The sequence below is a fragment of the Psammomys obesus genome, unplaced genomic scaffold, assembly GCF_907164565.1.
Source record: "Psammomys obesus unplaced genomic scaffold, mPsaObe1.curated_primary_1811, whole genome shotgun sequence".
Lineage (NCBI taxonomy): Eukaryota > Metazoa > Chordata > Mammalia > Rodentia > Muridae > Psammomys > Psammomys obesus.
Window position 1 is genome coordinate 1,635,410 of NW_026585685.1, and position 21,165 is coordinate 1,656,574.

The window sequence follows — 21,165 nt, forward strand, 5'->3', positions numbered from 1 at the left end:
ATGCCAAGGAGCCTAGTAATAACAACTAAGCATATGCACTCACTCATACATTCTTGATCTTTGATAAGGCAATTCAATGCAGAATGGAAAATTCTGCCCTACCAACACCCCTGAAGAGTTGAGAGGAGTCCTATTTACATGTTTAATAGTCTAGTTACTTGCATATAGCTGGATGGAAACACAGGAAATATAAGAACACAGTCACTAAGCTTGTCATTACTATTGACTATAAGCACTCTCAGCCAGGCACTCTTAGAAAGCTCAGAAGAGCCCTGGGACACAGCAAGACACTCACCTACAGACCCTCTTCTTCTGCAAGGCTATGTCTGAGCTGAGACAGTACATGCTGGCTAGCACACGCAAATGAGGCCTATCCTATTAGTTTCTCCTGAGAACTCCTCCTGCTCATCTACCTGGAAAGCAACTACTACTTGAAGAATATATGACGTCAAAGGTGAATTCTACTGAGCAGCCAAAGAATTAACATTAATCCTTACACTCTTCAGAGAAAGGAGAGAGAAATACTTCCTCACTCACTGTACGAGGCTAGCATTACTCTGAAAACAAAGAACAGAGACAGCACAAGAAAATACAATGTATAAAAACATATCCCCTAGAAATGCAGGTTTAAAAAAATCCAACAAAATTCTAACTGACTCTAATACCCTAAAATTAATTCTTTATGTACCATAAACAATTGGAGCTTATTCTAGAAATGCAAAAATGGTCGACGAAAGATCAATGAATGAAATGCTACACATGAACATAATAAAGGAAACATATAATCTTAATTAATGACGAAAGAACACATGACAAAATCAACACCCTTTATAATAAAGCACTCAACAATCTAGAAAATGATGCAAACCTCAACATGAACCCAGAGCTAACAGCACTCAAGAGAGAATCTATCAGTACTATACTGTATGCTTACACAGAAATTCAGCAAGAAAAATAAATAAATAAAAAGCATGTAAAACTGAACAGAAGTAGAACTTTGTTCATAGATGACATGGGTGTTTATATACCAAAAATGACAAAATAGGCACAAAATTACTACGATAGCTATTAAATAATTCAGCAAAGTTTCAGGATATATCACAGACATTTAAGAAAAGCTTGTGTTTAATTACACCAAAAATGAATCAAAGAAAGAAATTTTAAAACAAGCATATTTATTTTTTGTTGTCTTTTAATTCAAGACAGGATCTCTCCATCTAGCTCTGGCTATCCTAGAACTCATGTAGACAAGACCAATCTCTAACTCCCAGTGACCCACCTGCCTCTATTTTCCGAGTGCTGGGACTGAAAGTGTGCACCACTATGTCCGGTCAAGAATACAGTCATATTTCTAATAACATCTAAAGAGAAAATGGAAAATAATTGTAATAAATTTAAGGTGGAAAAATACTTAAGACTGAAAACTATAAACAATGCAGAAAAAAGTGGAAGACCTGAGTAACAGAGAGATATCACAAACTGCAAGGCTTAACATTGTTAGGGCATCAATAGTACCCAAAGCAATCCTCAGACTTTAAGGTAATCTCTTACCAAAATTCTGACAGCTGTCTATAGAAACTGAAAAGCCTATCTTCAAAGGAAACAGTGTTTCCTTTTCATGTGTTGAAACTATTTTTAAATTAGGGATGGTAGTTGGATAATATTATATCCACAAGTGGCATTAAATAAGTTATCACCTTAAAAATGTTAAGTGAATTTGACCTGAATAAAAGTACTTATGATCTTGGAATTATTAAGGTGAGAAATTCTGAAAAACACATTAGAAGAACACACTTGATCTAATCTATCCTCATCTAACTTACATTATCCCAATGGAAATACATAAAAGAGGCAAGGAAACAGAAAACTCAGAAAGAAATCCAAAAGTATATGAAACTTTTAATATAGTATAAATAATATCATAAGTCTATATGTAAGATAAAGAAAGACAACTAAACATTCACATGAAAAACATACGGGTGATATGAAAACATATCAGTTCCTCATTATTTATTATATACAAACTGAGTAATTAAATACTTAGAAATGAAAAGCAAAAACAAACAAACAAACAAACAAAAAAAAAACCACCAGAATGGAAAGTGTTGTCTATAACTTAAAAAAAAAAAACAAAAAAAAAACTTTCTAATATTAAACTCAGAAAGTAAGACCATAAAAGAAAATGTTAATTAAAATTAGCACTAAAATTTTAAACTTACAAAAAACTAAAGATACAAAACACAAAAACAAGGTACCTGCCTTCATTTGCTCTCCGATGCTGTGATAAAACACAGAGCAAAACCAACTTGGTTAGACCCAATACCAAGGGACGGCAAGGCAGGACAGAAGCAGAGAGCATAGGAAGACTGCTTACTCACTTGCTCCCTCAGGCTGGCAACCCTCTTATATAGTGCAGGCCACCTACTCAGGGATGACCACCCTCAGAGGCTGGCCTTCCTACATCAATTAGTAATGACCATAGGCCAATCCAATGGAGGCAATTTCTCAGCTGAGGTTTTCTCTTCCAAGATGATTCTAGTTTCTGTCAAGTTCATAAAAGCTCACCAGCACAGTCCCCATACAAGAAGAAATGCTTAACACACTTAACAAAAGCACTCACAGAATGTTGAATTTATAAAAATATGAAAGAAAAAGGCAAGAAAAGAAAAAGAAAAAAAAATCAACATAGCTGAGTGTAGTAACATATGTTTGTCATCCAAATACACTCAGGAGGCTGAGGCTAAAGAACCCCTTGAGTCCAGGAGTTCCAAAGCAGCCAGGACCACGGGGAGATGCCTTCTCAAACACAAAAGAGGGAGAGAATGGCAAAGAATATAAAACCTAAACAACCAAGAAATTTGTTCATAAATATGCAAACTTCATAAATCCTCAAGGAAACACAAACTATAACTGATCACATTGGTAAAATGTTCTTTAGTCGAATAATACCAAGGTTTATAAAGGCAGAGGGTGTGTCAACATGGAGCTCTAAATGTCACAAGTTACTGACACAACACTGAAACCCAGTAATTACACATTCTCATTTTGAAGAAAAATGGATGCACCTAATAATACAGCCCAAATGTTTCTTCAGAGTGAATCTTTTCTTTAAAAAAAAAAAATCTATCAATTGAGGAACATATAACTTCGGAGCTAACTATACAACAGAATACCTAAGTGGATAATGTAATTGAGACAGAGCCCCAGAACATCAATACACACAAATCATAATACTGAAAACTGTGTGAAACATGTAATGAACACATAAAACCAAGTTCTGACAATGACAGTGTCAGCCCAAAATCTGACTTCAAAGATAAATCTGCAGCTGAAACAAGAAAATGTTAAGAACTGACAACACAAACTACTAAGTATCCTAATATTTATTGTTACCTTTGATCTGTTATGTATGCCCTTAACTTTTTCAAAAACAAGACTGATAGGGGAATACTTAACAGGAGATATTAAAATATACAAATAAAAACTACGAAAACTGTGGGGGTTTTTTATTGGTAGTAACTAGAAAGATCTATAGAATTTTTTAAAAATGCAACGCCTCTGCATATATGAAACCATTAAATTTATTTAACTAATACTACAATGACAGACATTTGAAGTATTTACCCTGTCATGTGATAGCTTCAGGACATTCTTCAACATTTCTTTGTATCATTAAACAATGCAAGGTTTTCCCAAAGATAATTTCCTAGGCTTGCAGAATCAAGAAAAATACATTGTAAATTTGTCCACATAGCTAAATGCTCTTCTAAAGTCTCAATCAATTTACATCTGTCAGTGAGTTTGCAAGAGAACCAGCCTCTCACGCTTACCTCACCCCGCCACTGGGTTTTTAACTAGAGAAAGAAAATCTGGGTCATGAAAAGGAAAATGTTTATTGTGGCATCACAAAATAATAGAAAAATACTTCACCTTTTTTATAAACACATTAGCAGACATATCAAACACAAACTTTTCATCATGTTCTACCTTACTACTGGGGATCATGTATGCACATATAACAAGTAAATGCACAAATATAAGGCACAACATCTATATACTTGCACTACAAATAACTTAAAATGCATAACTATACAGAGACTTATGCCTGTGTTCTAATTAGCCTCTTTTTCATATGCTAGAATCCATTACTAATCAAAAGAACTTAGCCATTTCTGCCACTTATTTCCAGATAGCCTAGTCCAAACATCAAAATACGTAAGTTAATGACACTAACTATATTAGAGAAAACAAAAATGAAAAGCAAAAGCAAGTTTTAATTCCCACCAGAAATGGAAGAGGGATCCCCTTTCTCCACATCCTCTCCAGCATGTGTTGTCACTTGAGTTTTTGATCTTAGCCATTCTGATGGGTCTAAGGTGAAATCTCAGGATTGTTTTGATTTGCCTTTCCCTGGTGACTAAGGACGTTGAGCATTTCTTTATGTTTCTCTGCCATTCTATTTTCCTCTACAAAGAATTCTGTTTAGCTCTGTACTTCATTTTTTAATTGGATTACTTGATTTGTTCATTTTTAACTTCTTTAGTTCTTTATATATTCTGGATACTAGACCTCTGTCAGATATAAGGTTTGTGAAGATCCTTTCCCAGTCTGTAGGCTGTCGTTTTGTTCTGACGACAGAGTCCTTTGCTTTACAGAAGCTTTTCAGTTTCATGAGGTCTCATTTATCGATGGTTGCTCTTAGAGCCTATGCTGTTGGTGTTCTGTTCAGGAAGTTGTCTCCTGTGCCAATGAGTTCAAGGCTTTTCCCCACTTTTTCTTCTAATAGGTTTAGTGTGTCTGGTTTTATGTTGAGGTCTTTGATCCACTTGGACTTTAGCTTTGTGCAGAGTGATAAATATGGATCTATTTGCATTTTTCTACATGCAAACATCCAGTTAGACCAGCACCATTTGCTGAAGATGCTATCTTTTTTCCACTGTATGGTTTTGGCTTCTCTGTTAAAAATCAAGTATCCGTAGGTGTGTGGGTTTATTTCTGGGTCTTCCATTCGATTCCATTGACCATCATTCTGTTTCTATGCCAGTACCAGGCAGATTTTATTACTACTGCTCTGTAGTACAGCTTGAGATTAGGGATCTAGATACCGCCACATGATCTGTCATTGTACAGGACTGTTTTGGCAATTCAGGGTTTTTTTTTTTGTTTTTTTTTTTTTTTTTTTTTGTTTTCCATATGAAGTTGAGAATTTTTCTTTCAAGGTCTGTAAAAAATTGTGTTGCTATTTTGATGGGAATGTAAACTTGTACAACCACTTTGGAAATCAATCTGGCACTTTCTCAGACAATTAGGAATTGTCTTCCTCAAGATCCAACTATACCACCCCTAAGCATATATCCAAGACATATTCAAGTACACCAACAAGGACATTTGCTCAACCATGTTCGTAGCAGCTTTAATTGTAATAGCTAGAATCTGGAAACAACCCAGATGTCCCTCAAATGAGGAATGGGTACAGAAATTGTGGTACATTTACACAATGTAATACTACTCAGCATTTTAAAACAAGGAAATCATGAAATTTGCAGGCAAATGGTAGGATCTAGAAAAGATCATCCTGAGTTAGGTATCCCAGAAGCAGAAAGACACACATGGTACATACTCACTTATAAGTGGATATTAGACATATAATATAGGGTAATCATACTAAAATCTGTACACCTAAGGAAGCTAATCAAGAAGGAGGACCCTGGGTAAGATGATCAATCCTCACTCAGAAAGACAAACAGGATAGACATTGGAAGAAGGAGAAAATAGTAAACAGGACAGGAGTCTACCACAGAGGGACTCTGAAAGACTCTACCCAGCAGTGTATCAAAACATATTCTGAGACTCATAACCAAACTTTGGGCAGAGTGCAGGGAATCTTATGAAAGAAGAGAGAGATAGTAAGACCTGGAGAGGACACACACTCCTTAAGGAGAGCAAAAGAACCAAAAAATCCGAGGACAGGGGTCTTTTCTGAGACTGATACTCCAACCAAGGACCATTCACAGGCATAAACTAGATAACCTAGAACCCCTGCTCAGATGTAGGCCATGGTAGCTCAATGTCCAAGAGGGTTTCCTAGTAAGGGGAACAGGGACTGTCTCTGACATGAACTCAGTAGCTGGCTCTTTGATCACCTCCCCCTTATGGGGGAGCAGCCTTGCCAGGCCACAGAGGAGGACAATGCTGCCAGTCCTGATGAGACCTGATAAGCTAGGGTGAGATGGAAGGGGCAGAGGTCCTCCCCTATCAGTGGACTTGGAGAGGGGCATGGGAGGAGATGAGGGAGGGAGGATGGGATTGGGAGGGAATGAGGGAGGGGGCTACAGCTGGGATACAAAACAAATAAACTGTAATTAAGATAAACAAAATAAAATTTAATTTAAAAAAAAAGCAAAAGCAATGTTTAACCTGAACACAAATAACAGCAGTTATCCAAATATCAAAGCAGAACCCTCACACATATAAATGCATTAAGAATGCTATTAAGATTTGAGTCTAAATTTTGGATTTCAGTAGTGTCTACTGTCAAAAACTAATCTTCTATATTTCACAGAAACCCCCATTACTTAGCATATTACTTGGTACATAATAAAAACTCAAAACACTTGCTGAATAATAATTTAATAGTAGTATCAGTAACGCTAAGGAGAAACTAAGAAAGCTACATAGAGGAGGGTTTATAAATATACAAATGTCAAAAGGCAAAACAATAACCATATTGTCTCCAGATTACCATATTCCCTTTTTAAAAAAAATGCCTAACTTGTAAGATTTGCAGAACAAAAGAAAGCAGGTATTTTCAGGGACATCGCTCAATATTAAGGTTAGAAAGTGATAGTCTTAATTTCTAGGTAATTTGTGCCTCAGTAGCAGTGAAAACCTTTGAAGGGCCTTTTGGCTCAGTTACTCAATGACTGTTTTTCCCAAAATCTACTCTCACAGCTTAAATAGTAAATCAAAAAGTATGACTGTCATTACAGCTCCAAAAACTGACACATAGAAACACTTCTGCAAATATACTGAACTCTTTCTTTGAGATGGCACATAAAAGACATTCAATAAAATATTGTTTTAAACTAATGAGAAACAAGAATGCATAAAGCAGTCATTTCACTTGTTTTCAGGTATTATTTAACAGTGTTCTGCTCTCTCCCTTGCCATCTCATTCCATTGAAACAGGGTCTCTCACTGAACCTGGAGTCCTCCTTCTTCCTTTCTGGCTAGGCTGGCTGACCAGCAAGCCCCAAAGGACCTCCTGTCTCCATTCCCTACAGCACTGCAGCTACTGGTTTGTGGCCAGCCCGGGCTTTTACACAGGTGTTGTGGATCTGAACTCAGTTCCTCACACTTATAACCCAATCACTCTTTTTTTTGTAACCCAATCACTCTTACCTAATGAGACACTTTCTTAGCTCTCATTTTAGTTTATTAAATTTGCATATACTATATAATCATATTATAAATTTTAGTCGCTTTAAAGTAATTATTTTATAACTTGTAATGTTATGCACAAAACGACAATAATTTCTATTAAATAGAACATTAGCTCTTCAGTCTTTGTGCTGGGTAAAGTACCATAGACTAGTCATTTCCCTACTGCATAAAATTACTTTTATATAACATTCATGAGCAAAAAAAAAAAAAAAAAGATTTGATCAAATCCTTCATTTTATAAATGATGATATCAAGGTACAAAAAAAGAAAATTGTGTATCTTAATAGTAACAAAGGCCAAGACTAAAACCAGAGCCTCTAGTTCTTTTTTTTTTTTTTTTTGATTTATTTTATTATGTATACAATGTTCTGCCTGCACCAGATCTCATTACAGATGGTTGTGAGCCACCATGTGGTTGCTGGGAATTGAACTCAGGACTTCTGGAATAGCAAGCAGTGCTCCTAAACTCTTGAGCCATCTCTCCAGCCTGAGTCTCTAGTTCTTGCCTTTGAATCCAATGATACTTTAAATAAACAATGACGCCTTCCTTTGGACTATGGCAGTACAAAGAATGTCCTTTGAAGGAGGCTTTTAAATAACTCTTAAAGCCCAATTTGAAAGATCTCTGCCATAAATTTTATTTCAACAATATTCTAACAAAAAGTTTCTTTCAGCAAAAATTCAATAGCAAAATAAGCATTTCTAGCAGAATTTGCACAAATAGAAAAATGAAAATAACAAAATCATTTTCTCAGTCAAGAAATATACTGACTCAGTTTGTACATACTTATAATTTTCAATCACTAGGGAATACAACATGTAGCCACATTTTTAAATCAGTTAATGATTTTTAGTAGATACATAGCTTCTGCAAGAAACTTCCCAAATTTAGACATGATTAAAATGTTAAAATATCAAAATCAAATTACTAAAATCCACTTAAAGATCTGATGAGAAAACTAGAAAGGATTAAACACATGAAAACACTCATCCTGTTTTTACTTTTTCTTTTTCCTTAAAAAAAAAATGGAAATTTGACACAAAGTACTTTTAGATACATATATGAATTATTGCTAATGTTTTTCCTCGTCTTTTTAACAGTAGGCTTTTATGTAGCATTGGAAATAAAAACATAAAATAATACAGTCACTTCTCCTCAGACTCTATTGGGAAAGACAGATCAGTGAGCAATGATTATACAATCCTTTAAATAAGCCATAACGATAAAGAAACTCAAAAATTTTTACAACAGTCTAATAGAGGAGCTAAAGGAGTAAGTTACACTATTAATAAATGAAATAGTAGTAACAAGAACTCTGAGGACTAAAAAAGAAAAAGAAAAGAAACACTTTTTAAAAGGTGTTTTTTAAAACTGAAAGTATTACAAAAGCACATATGCACAGATTTACAACAGTCATTATAAAAAAGAATATTCTGTTTATCAACAGATTATGTGCCACCATCATTCCTCTCTGACACCTTTTGGTGTTGGGGTCTATGCTTTCAAATTCTTAAAGTTATCAAGGCCTGCAAAATCTTCTGCTAACCTCTTTACTGTAGAGTCCCTTAGTACTCCCCAGACTTACCCTTCTACAGTTCTTTTCCCTTACTTCCTGTTCAAATAGGCATCTGTCAAGTGATGGACATTTTTAGCTCCACTGTAATGTTACAAGATTTCTATCCTGTGTAGATCCAGAGTCCAGTGTTAACTGAAGTGACTGTTACATAGAATGTCCTCCTAGATTAGAGTCTACCTTTCTTATCAGAAAAGCTACCTGGTCCTCCTGGCAGGGCTGCCTTGCCTGGCCTCAGTGGGTGAGGATATGCTTAGTCAGATTGATGTGCTGGGGAAGAGTTGATGGGGGTGGGGGTGAGGTGGGATCCTCTTTTCTGAGAAGAATGGGAGAGAGGAAAAGGTAAGGAGGAGGTGAGGGGACTAGGAGGAGAGGAGGGAGAAGGTAACCCTGAAATGTATAGTAAATAAACTGAAATAAAATAAAAAAGGTTTAAATAAAAAGAAAAAGCTACCTGGACTCAAAGAGACAAACTCCATTTCTTTGCTAAACAAGGGCTGGTAGCAATTTTAAAGCCTGTGATATTTTAATTTTTTTTAAGAAAACCTTAATCTATACTACATAAGTCAATGTCAATATTTTGGAAGGAATATCATATTATAAATTTGATATTTTAATAAGGAAGACCAAAAGAAGAAAGAATTAAGAAAAATAAACACTTCCTAGCCCTAGAACTCTCATTATGAAAGCCAAATAAAAATTTGTAAAAGCTATCATAGCTTTAGGAGCAAATAAACTAGATTTTGAGCAAACTTTACTTACTTAAAATACTTACATGTTTAATAATATAATAAAAACTGTCCACCTATATGGCATCTAGTATTTATACCGTAAATTTTCCAACATAAGAATAAAAAAACACCCTGTGGTATCAAAATGCCAAACTAATAAAGCAAAGTTTTTCTTCATCTGAAAATGAGGCTTTAAATAAGACGATACAAAAGGTTACCCCGTGAGTGAGTAGCTCACAGTATAGTGTCTCCTAGATTAAAAAGAAATTATTTAAAGCAGAGGAAAAACAAAAAAATTCAGACCATCAAAAAAAATCAAAAATCAATCAACCAACCAGCCATCACAAAGCTACCATCAGAATCTAGATGAATTCTTCACTAATCTATATATCCATACTTGGATTTAAAACAGCCAGGCCGTCCTTCAGACCCAACCTACTTCTCTCCTAAGTGCTCCTTATCTCAGTGAAGGGTCAATAGTTTGCCTGAGACAGGCCAGAACCTCCATGAAGTCTAGAGCACTGCCTAGATTTCCAACATACAGAAAGCTCTTCACATCCCTTACCTCATCTTCCAGTTCCTGTCACACTATCCTAGAGCAACTCTTGGAGGATCTGTGAAGCACTAGGAAAAACAACTACACTGTGTGATGAAAGCATCATGGAGACGGTACATATTGCCAACCGTAATCTGAATTTGAGCATAAAATTCAGCATAAAAACCTACTCCATAAACTGTTTTAACTTAATAAAACAGTTAAGACTATGAATATGGACTACTTGTTCTCCAACTACAGAGGTTATTTTTTTTAAAGTCTTTTTTTAACACCCTTTTTTAGGTAGTCATTCAATATTCTTATCCAAAAAAAAAAAAAAATAGTAATAGAGACTTACTCTAGTCTGTTGTTTACAAATATGAAGTGTACACAGACAGTATATAATTCACATCTAAGTAATGATAAGCAAGACAAACAACCAAGAGCTAAACAGGGAAATACGTTACAAAGGTCCTGGAACATCCAACAGACTTAACAGAAGACAAAACAGCAAACATGCAAAAGGATCAAAAAGCTTTAAGAAGGACATAGGCATTGGCTGTAATACTGTATATATAACTGTTATTCCACCACCCTGGGAATCTCAAGAAGGAAAATAGTAAGACCTTATCTCAAAACATAAAATAAAAATGTTAGGGGTCTAAAGACACAGAAGAGGGATCAAATGAATAAAAACAGCATGAAAATTAAAATTTCAATACTGCTATTTAAAACTCTCTAACTCTTGTACTATAATGGTTCATTTTAATTATGAACTTGACTAAAACAAGAAACACTGAGGGCATTATTAGGCACTCATTGGGTATGTCTGTATGATTTCCAAAGACAGTTAACTAGATGGAGGAAGCCATCCTGAAGGTACAGAGTACCATTCTATTGGCTGGGGTCAAGAACTAAATAATAAAGAGGGAAAAAAGGCCAGATGGACACTGACATTCCCTTTCTCTACCCACCCCTCCCACCATGCCTTCCCCACCCCACACTCTAAACTAAAATAAACCTTTCTGCCCTTAAGTTGCTTCCTGTTGGGTAGTTGGCAACAGCAAAGAAAAAGTAAATATACATAAAGTTGGATCTAAGAAGTAGGGGTGACTGTTGTGACAGCCAGTCTACCTACTTTATAGTCCTTTGAAACTGGTTTACAAGGAAGAATTTGGACGACTTTGAATCTGCCAGTATAACTCAGCTTCTTAAAATGTGGACCACAACCACAGATGGAAACATGTAACTGACTGTAGGGGGTATGCAGACATGGCAACAGTAAATATGCAATAACCAAACATGCATTCAACATCAAACACGTAATGAATCGGGGGTGTTTCTAGCAATGCTCACCCAAATTGCATCACATGACTTCACTGCAACCTTGATTCTGAACACATAACATGGACGCTTCAGAATGCATGAGCCACCATACACCATGCAATGCCAATAAACTATTTCAAGACCACTATATATTATCAGCTGCAATGTTTTACCGTGTGTTTCTCCTTAAACGAAAACAGAGTAATTCAATTATGAAAACCAATTCTTCCAATATTTTAATCAGCATGTATTAATTTATCTTTGTATAATGTTAAAATGTTTGCTTTTTCAAAGATGCTATTTCAGTTGCTGACTTCAGTTTTATTTTAAAAATCATTAAATGAATTTTGGCTTGGGATTATGGCATAATTTTCAGCAATTTCTGAAAAGATTTAGCGTGCCTATTGTGTGCCAGAGGGATGGCTCAGCAGGTGAATACACTTGCCATCAAGCCTGACAACCTGAGTTCTATCCTCAGAAACCACATGGTGGTAAGAGAAAATTAACTCTCACAAGTTGCCCTCTGACCACCACACAGGCTACATATGAGCCCTATGGCACACTCATGCTCAGATATACACATATACACAACAAACAAACAAATAGGTAAAAAATAAATGTTAAAATATAAAGATACTTTTGTACATTTTATCATTTTATACTTTTTTATGTGAAACAGCATTGTGAGATTATAAAATTAAAATACATATCAACTCTGAAAAATGACAATGTTCGATTCCTACATTATCATATATTTAGCCAAGATTTTTTTTAAAGTGGCCACTTCATGCAAAATAAACCATCCATACCATTAGTATGTATAGTTGCTTTTGTGTTTATTAAATGGTAAGGTTATATAAAAACCAAGGAACAGTTTTTAAATAAATCTGATCTACTGTAAATATTCAATGAAGTCACAGTTCACAAGGCCTCAGAAAGAAATAAAGACTCAGCTGGAAACTGAACTAGAGGACATTCATATTACATTCTGGCAAAGAACATGGCTGTGTCTTGGCTGTGTCCAGACAACTTGAACAGAGCTGAATTCAAAAGTAACAGACAAGTTTGTTTAGCAGGGGAAATTTCACTTCAGCAGAGTATTGAGGCTGTGGCATGGTTACTACCCACTGTTCTTGCCCAGATTTACAATGAGAAAATAGAAAAACAGGAAAAATGTAGAGTTTAGCAAGAAAATGAACATGAGTAAGTTGTTAACATGGCAGACATAGGCAAAGAATCTTCAGTTATTAAGGAGAGTAGAAGGGTGAATGACAACTCTGCTATTAAGAGGCTGCACGGCTCTTGCAGAAGATCTGGGTTTAATTCTCAGCACCAACATCAGAAGGCTCCCAAGTACCTGTAACTCTGTATCCAGGGAATCCAACACTCTCTTCTGGCCTCCTTGGGTACCTGCACATACATCCACACACATACATACAATTAAATAATCTAAAAACATATTTCTTTTTCTTTTTTTTGTTTTTATGTTTGTTTCTTTGTTTCTGAGACAGGGTTTCTCTGTGTAGCCTTGGCTGTCCTGGGATTATAGGCATGCAGGCAAAACATTTTTTCTTTAAAAGAGGGGGAGTTGAGAAAGATCAAGGCAATTAAAGAGAAATCACTCATTTTGTACTAGGACAACAACAACAAAAAATATCCCTTTGGGTTATTTGGGGAGAAAGAGATGGGTCAGTGGGCTAAGGCACTTGACAAGCCTCACCACCTGAGTTCAATCTCTGGAATCCATGTGGTGTAAAGAATCAATTTGTTTTCTGTTCCACATGTGCAGCATGGAATGTGCACAACACACCAATACACACACACCAAATAAATATAAATTTTTAAATATTAAAAAAAAAAAAAGTTCCTCTTAGGACAAGAACCCACCCACTGAAGACTCAGCTTGTAAAATGCAAATGCATTTGAAAAGAGACTGTAGTCAAAATGCTGTTGAAGGCGTTTCTTGCTGGAAAATACCTGCCTATGGAAGGTCTTCCCAGGTTCAACTGCAAATGCACAGAGAGGCCTTGTGAATAGGGTACCAGTCTACATTTTGAGCTAGCATTAAAACTTAGCAGAGTTGTACACACAATGCTGGTTTCACAAGCATGCAAAATTAAAGAATTACAGGGTCATGGAGACTTGTGCCAAGGTTGCAGAAATCCATGTGTGCTGTATTGTAGGCAAAAGAATTGAAAGGGAATGGCTACCCAAGCTTGTTGGAGAGCCGATGTTATCAACCACCAAGAGCACTGAATACCAGACATGTGGCCACAGGATTTGGCACTTGTCCTCTTGACTTCAGACTTGCTTTGGCCCTACCTTTCTTTGCCATGCCATTACCACTTTCAGGAGCAGAAATATTTATACAATGTGCCATTGTATATGAAAATATGTAACTTTCTTTCGTTTTAAATTTTATGGGACAGGAGATTTGTAGTTAAAAGACTGCCTTGAGTCTCAAAAGAAACCTTAGATTTTTGAATAGTGTTGAAACTGTTAAGACTCTGAGGACTTCTGAGTTGGGATACATTATTTTGCATTATGATGCGGTCATAAGCCTATGGGGGATGGATGTCGAATGTCAAAACTAAAGAGATGTGTCTGGGCAAGTTGGCAAGGAGGTAGGACTTGTAATGGTGCATTTCAGCTGTTAACTTGATGGGATGAATAAATACCCAGTTCATTAATGAAGCGCTGCCACACCATTCATGGCTTGAGTCCTGAAACCTCTGACTAGGGGCAGAGAAGGAATGAAGAAAAGACATACACAGAGACACATGTACTTTCAGGTGGAAGTGTACACATTTTGATGGAATGGTAATACTACCTCTACAATCCAGAACCTCAGTGAGTTCATTGACAGCACATGAGGAGGAGCTGGCTAGTTGCAGCAGGCGGTGTCTGCAGGCAAGCAGTCTCCTGCTATAAACATGCAGTTGTTAGCTTTTGTACACACTTATCACTAATGAACTCAACCTTTGCCTTTCTGAGCCTGAACCTTGTGGGGAACAGTCTGCCAATTTTCCGTGGGTCCACTTGGAGTCCTTGGCAAGACTGTGCTCATTCCAACAATACACATTCACTCAAGACTTCACTCCCTCAGGGCTTCCTCTACTACCGACGAGGCACTCCTTCAGGGATGCCTGTAGAAGGTGTTTCCAGAAACATTTAACTGAGAAAAAGATACCCACCTAAAGTTGGGGAGCATCATTCTACGGTCTAGGATCAAGAGCTAAATAAAAAGGGGGAAAGGAGGGAGTCAGCTAAGCACTGGAATCCATCTGTCTGCTTCCTCAGCACTACAGACTAAGTTGCTCCCACTGCCATGGAGTGAGCTGCATCCCTCAGCTTTGAGACAAAATAAAGCCTTCTGCCTTTAAGTGACTTCCTACCTAGCAGTTAGTCACAGTGGCCAGAAAATGTCTAATACATGCACTAAAAATCAATGATGAATCATAACCAAAAAACAGCAATCATAATGTGAATAAAGAATTCACAAGGCTGGTTCAGTGGTTAAGAGCACAAAAGTTCAATCCCCAGAACCTACATCCAACAGCTCCCAACTGCCTGTAACTACAGGGACTACAGTTCATGGGATCTAACGCCTTTAGCCTCTGCAGGTACCTGCACACATATGTGGCATACAGAGAGATACTCACACATACATATAAATAAAACTATTTCTTAAAAAAAAATGAGAGAATTCAAGAATCTCTCATTAAAGCACTTCTGTGGGGTTTTGTTTTTGTTTGGGTTTTTGTTTGGTTTCTGAGGCACTATACAGCCCTGGGCAGCCTAGAACTCATTATGTAGATGAGGCCAGCCTTGAACTCACAAAGATCCACCTGCCTCTGCTTCCAGAATGCTAGTATTAAGGCGCCTCTACCCAGCCAAAGTACACACTTTGTCTGATGTGACTAGTAATGGCCACTGTAGGTTCAAAGTTATTATATCAGGTACACTGACAGATAGCCACCATATAAAACCACAATTTCACTTTAGGTCCTTCCTACTCCAAAGCCCGTATTGTTTTTCCCCTTTAAGAAAACTACCAGACACCCCAGGCTCTGCACACAGTGACACCACTTCAGATCCCACCTGTCATGCTGCAACCCTCTTACTGCTCATGAGCCCCCACTACTCTATTACTTGTCTGAGGACCCTGGTGAGAACTACAATCTTTTAGAGAGTATAGAGGAGGTCTCCTCAGAAGCTCTACATGCTTTGAAGCACCTCAAACTGCTCAAAGCCCAGGATGATACATACAGCTGTGACCTACAGACCCAGCCAGATAGCCAAGGGTGAAGACCCTGTCCCAATCTGCTGTCAAGTGAGCTGCACTCCCTACCCAATCTGCTGCCACTGTTCAAACTCCCAGTCCTGAGAGAACTGAAGAAATCACTGGGGTCCACCAAGGGCAGCCCAGACACCCTAACTCTGTCCTGAGTGTGTGACAGTTCACCAGAAGGACAGAGGCAAGTGTGGAGTTTGTATCTGGTAATGTAATAACACCAGTTGAGACTTGAAGGGGAAAGGGAAAGGGAAAGGGAACAGGAAAGGGAAAGAGAAAAAGGGAAAGGGAAAGGGAAAAGGAAAGGAAGGAGAGGGAAAGAGAGAAAGATACCAGAAATAAACATGCATGACTCTCAAGTATTCAATTCAAACTACCATGATCCCGACTAAGGGATAACTTACAAATATATGTTCAAATGTTTTAAACAAACACATGGGGGGGGGGGGGGGAGGGCTCATCTGTATACTGTCACTACATAAGCAAATGTCAGTTTCAAAATGAAAGACTGATAAGGGAAATGAAACAAGTTAAAAAGATGATACTTTATGTAAATCAGTGCATGTTATAATAACATTAATGTTCACAATAACAAATTCCTATTTGTGGTGACCTAAAATCACATTTGTAGTTTTAAACTATTGGTACAATTTGTGCTATTATCACCTTCACTGTTGATTGGCACTTTTAAAATGCTTTGCAAACATTTTTTATAAACAAACTTTTTTTTTAAAAGTTTATTGAAAAATATACATAAACTACTTAACAGAAGGGAACATCTACGGCATCCTCAAGCAAATATACTACCTTCACATAATATCAATTATGTAAGTAAAGGCAAGAATCATAATACAATAAATAAATAAATAAATAAATAAATAAATAAATAAATAACGGCATTAATAGAAAAAAACTTTTGTATTAATCCAAGTCCATGCTTAGCAGAAACTCAGACATTGCCCTAGACTCCATATCCTCCCTTGGCCTCTATATTCAGCCAACCACAGATCCCTAAAACTTAATATAACTTCATTTCTCCACTAATTTCTCTTCTCTCATAGTATTACTACTAGGGCCTAAATCAGTATTTTGTGTCATAGATCCTCAAAGCTTGGTTGTCCTCCTGTACAAAAGTAACTGGTTTTGTTTTTAAATTCAAAATGACAGTGTTCCTTTGTTTCAGTGACTTTCCATAGGCTACTCAGGATGAAGACTTAGCAACAGACCCTTGAGTCCAGCCCAGCAATGAAAACTTAACTGCCAGTAGGCTAAACATTGATTTATTATGTTACTTGACACCTTAAGTGAGTGGCATAAAATGAAGAGCACTTGCCCATCAAGAGGGAGCCAAAGGGAGCCAGATTCCAATTGAGTATTAGCCATCTCAAAACACTCACTTGAGTATTTTCAAAATATTTTAAGAAAAATCGGAAATCCAGACTTTCACATGAATCTCCCACTTTGTGCAGGCCAGTAACTAATTCAAGCTTCTGCAACTACAGCACAGACAGGAACTGTAAATCCACATCTGCCCCTGTCTGTTCTCTTCACCTAGCCACACAGCTACACTGTCTATCACATCATTCAGAGGAACATTTCTTGCATCCTTTCTTGCATCCAGCAGGACTCTCTGACCACTCCCCCTCCCAGCACTACTTCTTAGCTTTCTTTTACTCTAAGTTTCAGAGCCCCTTCTCCCTCAATAGAACCTTCCTAGTCTCATTTCTCTCCACTTCCACTCCAAAGGCTAGACAGTCACTCTCGGTAAATTCTCATTGCCCTGAGTACAACCTTCGAATACCCAAAACCAAAATCACATATAGAATGATCACTAACCCCTCCACACAGAGGCTCTAGATGGACAGTCTGAACTTTGCTGCTAATAATTTAGTTAAAACAAAAAAAAAAAAAAAAAAAAAAAAACTGTAGTTATAAAATGTTCCTTTTGATAGTAAGATTCTGGTGTACTCTTAAAATATCAAACTGTACCTTGCTTTTCAGACAGTCCAATTACAAGAAGTGATAAGAATACTTAAGACTTACTAATCATTAGCTGTGAACTACATTGAGGTCTCTGCATGTATTATGTCATTCAGTACAACCTGTAAAGTAGATGTTACTGTCATACAGAGGAAACAATTTGAGCTAATTAAAAATGTGCTCAACAATCAAACACTGCAGTAAGGTCCCTCATCCCTGTCCCTAGCTCACTCACACACACTCACACTTAATTTTTGCTTAGGATATTACAAACACACAAAATATGTATTATTTTACTTACAAATAATTCTATGAAAGTATCTTTCTGATGAAAGTATCTTTCTGAGTTTTTTAATCAAGTTCATATTTGCACATTAAGTTGCTGTCATTTTAAATGTACATTTACTGTTAAATGTATTTCCTTGCTCAGAGTAAAACTGTTCTTAATAAACTATTTTCAGGTGAGAGGAAGCACCAATGAAGTACTAACAAAAAGAACTGTTACTGCCACAGAGATAATACAGAGGTCAGTCACTTCTTCCACTCTCCACATGTGTTCTGGTTATTTGACTCAGTAACCAAGCAAATCTAACATATTATCATTTACATCATTTGACCCTGGCTCTTCCCTTCCCAAAATAAGAATGCAGTTCACAACTCCCTCCTCCCCCTTTTGTTTCTCACGCCAAACTTGGGAACCAGGTCTTCTGTGTAAGAGCAATACAAACATATTCAAGGGCTATACTATACATATATTCCTGGGTTATAAACTTTAAAAATTGTTATTTACAAGACTTAAGTAGACCTTTTAAATTTGTGCAGTTAAATGCACATATCTACACTTTCATTCAAATTTGTGTTTTAACTTCAACACTTGAGAACATTTCTTAACTCTCTTAATATAATAAATTTATTAAACTAAAAATTAGCAATTTTTAAAATTTTACCTATACAAAATTAACAGAAAGCTAGTTATTAGCACATTGACAGCTGACCATAAAAGCTATCAGCTGTTGTCAAAGAGCTCTGATGCCCGCCTTAAATACACCTTTTTTTTCCTAAATGCTCACCATATCTTATACACATAACACAGGAAATAAGATTTCCAGAAAAACATCTCTTTTTTTCAGCAAAATATTTCCCAGACCAAGTAAGATTCTTCTGTTACAAAGCAAAGGGAATTTTTTTCATTTTTTTCTAAATGATTTATTTAATTTTATTATATGTACATTAGTGTGAAGGTGACAGATCCCTTGGAACTGGCATTAGAGACAGTTGTGAACTGCCATGTGGGTGCGGAGAATTGAACCCCTGTCCTTTCGGAAAGCAGACAGTGCTCTTAACCACTGAGCCAACAAGGGAAAATTTAAAGAAAAAAACTAAAGTACAAAGGTTGAAAATACCAAAAATCCCAAATTACAGAAAAATGGTATGAAACTGTATTAGAAGTACTCCATAGAGTAAGGCCAAAAGTCAATGAACTACCAAGCAAGCAATTATTAACTTCGCTGACAAGAGAGAAAGACCTCACTACAATAGTGTATTGTCCCAAATATTTAACTTGGGCTCACATTTGAACCCAGGCTTTGTCAAAATGCGCACACTAGATTAAAACCACTACCAGTTTTTCTACAGGGGTTCTCCCATTCCGGTTGAAATCTCATACACAGTTCTCTTTCACATACTCAAGGAAAGAGAGGTGTTTGGGTAAAGCCAATTACCTCCAAAGTTTCCTTTTAAGTAAAAATCTAGAAATGACCTAAAGGCTGAAGGCAGAGCCTCCATTTCATCTTGACTGTACCCTCCAAGAGCTCAGCTCGGATTAACTGACCAAATTATAGTAATTAGGAACATCCACACCCCACTTCTTAAAATTAAAATTTAAAAAAGCCAGAGATCAGGACTTGGTGGGTGAGCAAAGTCTGGCGAACGGTCAAGACCCAGTGACTTCACAAGGTGGCAGAGAGACTGAACGCAACACGTTCTCATTATGCGCAGCTGAATCCTCACGTCTCCGCTCTCTGCTGTCCAGGCAGCTCAGCTTCATTTCTCAGTCACTTCGTTTCTCCTATAAAAACCCAAGGAACTCTATAGCAGTCCTTCCTGTCTATGCTTCTACCCAGCCAGCTCTGAACCGAAAACGTTTAACACTGTGATATTTTACTGAGGGGTGGAGGGCGGCGGGGGGAGGGACAGGAAAGCAGTGAACTGTACCTTGCTCTCCCAAAAGGGAGTACCAGAATTTGAGAAACCAACCAACCTGTGTCTGTGTTCGTCGGGTCCATGGATCAGGAAGACTCCGGGGTTTTTCGCCCCTTTGCCGGCATCTACGTGAGGAATTAACACATCTTCTAAGCCCAGATCAAAGCGTTTGTGTTTTGAAGAGTCTGGAAGGAAGAAGAATGCCCCAAAACACAGGGTGATGAAGGCACTAAGGATGAGGAGAAGGATAAACTTCTCGGAGAGTCTCAAGGTAGCCCGGTGGTGTGGGAAGGAGGGCGGCCCCAGGTTCAGAGGTGGTATCCTACGACCAGACAGGGGCAGCAGCGCTGGGGTAGTCATCGTTTAGGCTCTCGGACGGAATACTTCATAAAGTTCTCATCTTACATCTAATGTACGACACATCGAACCGTTTCTCAAAACCTCGGCAAAAAATAAAATAAAATAAAAAATAAAAATGAAAAATAAAAAACGGAGAAACTCAATTTCCTTCCTCTCCGAGGACTGTTGTGCTTTTTTTTTTTTTTTTTCCTCCTTCTTTTCTTTTCTTTTTTTTACGAGGCCACCTCTTTCACGCTCTCCGATTACATCCAGAAGCCCGGGTGACCTCCCAAGCGATCGCTGGCCTCTGTCCGGTAAGATCTTCTCGCCATCCGGCTCTCAGTGCCTCACCGGGGGACCGCGAGTCTCTCCTCTTCATTCCGGGGAGTGGATCGGGCGAGCCTCACCGCAGAGAAGCCGCAAGGTGGGTTCTGCCATGCCCGCGCCCCGGCGCGATGCTCGCAGGCAGGCAGGCGGCCGCCCGCCCCCAGCGGGCGCCCGGCGAGACGCGGACCGGCAGCGGGTCGCTCGCCAGCCGCTCTCCTCCGCAGCGGGGCTCCGCCGCCCCTCAACCCCGCGCCCGCCGAGGAGCGGAGCCGGCCGGAGCAGCGGGCGAGCAGGCTCAGCCGCGGCCGCGAGGGCGACGGCGTCCCGAACACCTCAGCGCCCGCCTGTCCGCGCCGCCGCGCGCTCTGTCAGGAGCGGAACTTCCTCCTCAGCCGAGCGGCCGCCCCCGCCGGG

General features: G+C 38.0%; 1 protein-coding gene across 2 annotated transcripts in view; it reads right to left on the bottom strand.

Annotated features, from left to right (window-relative positions):
- Window positions 1-20,819, bottom strand: part of Man1a2 (mannosidase alpha class 1A member 2) — a 132,985-nt gene extending 112,166 nt beyond the window's left edge. The window contains exon 1 of one of the 2 annotated variants that reach the window (XM_055628394.1): window positions 20,144-20,819. In XM_055628394.1, the coding sequence (XP_055484369.1) occupies window positions 20,144-20,445 (302 nt within the window). In that variant the 5' untranslated portion in view covers window positions 20,446-20,819. Of the gene's footprint in view, window positions 1-1,279; window positions 1,350-20,143 lie in introns of those variants that run through there. The other variant, XM_055628400.1, reaches the window with a different exon arrangement.
- Between the last annotated feature and the right edge of the window lie 346 nt (window positions 20,820-21,165).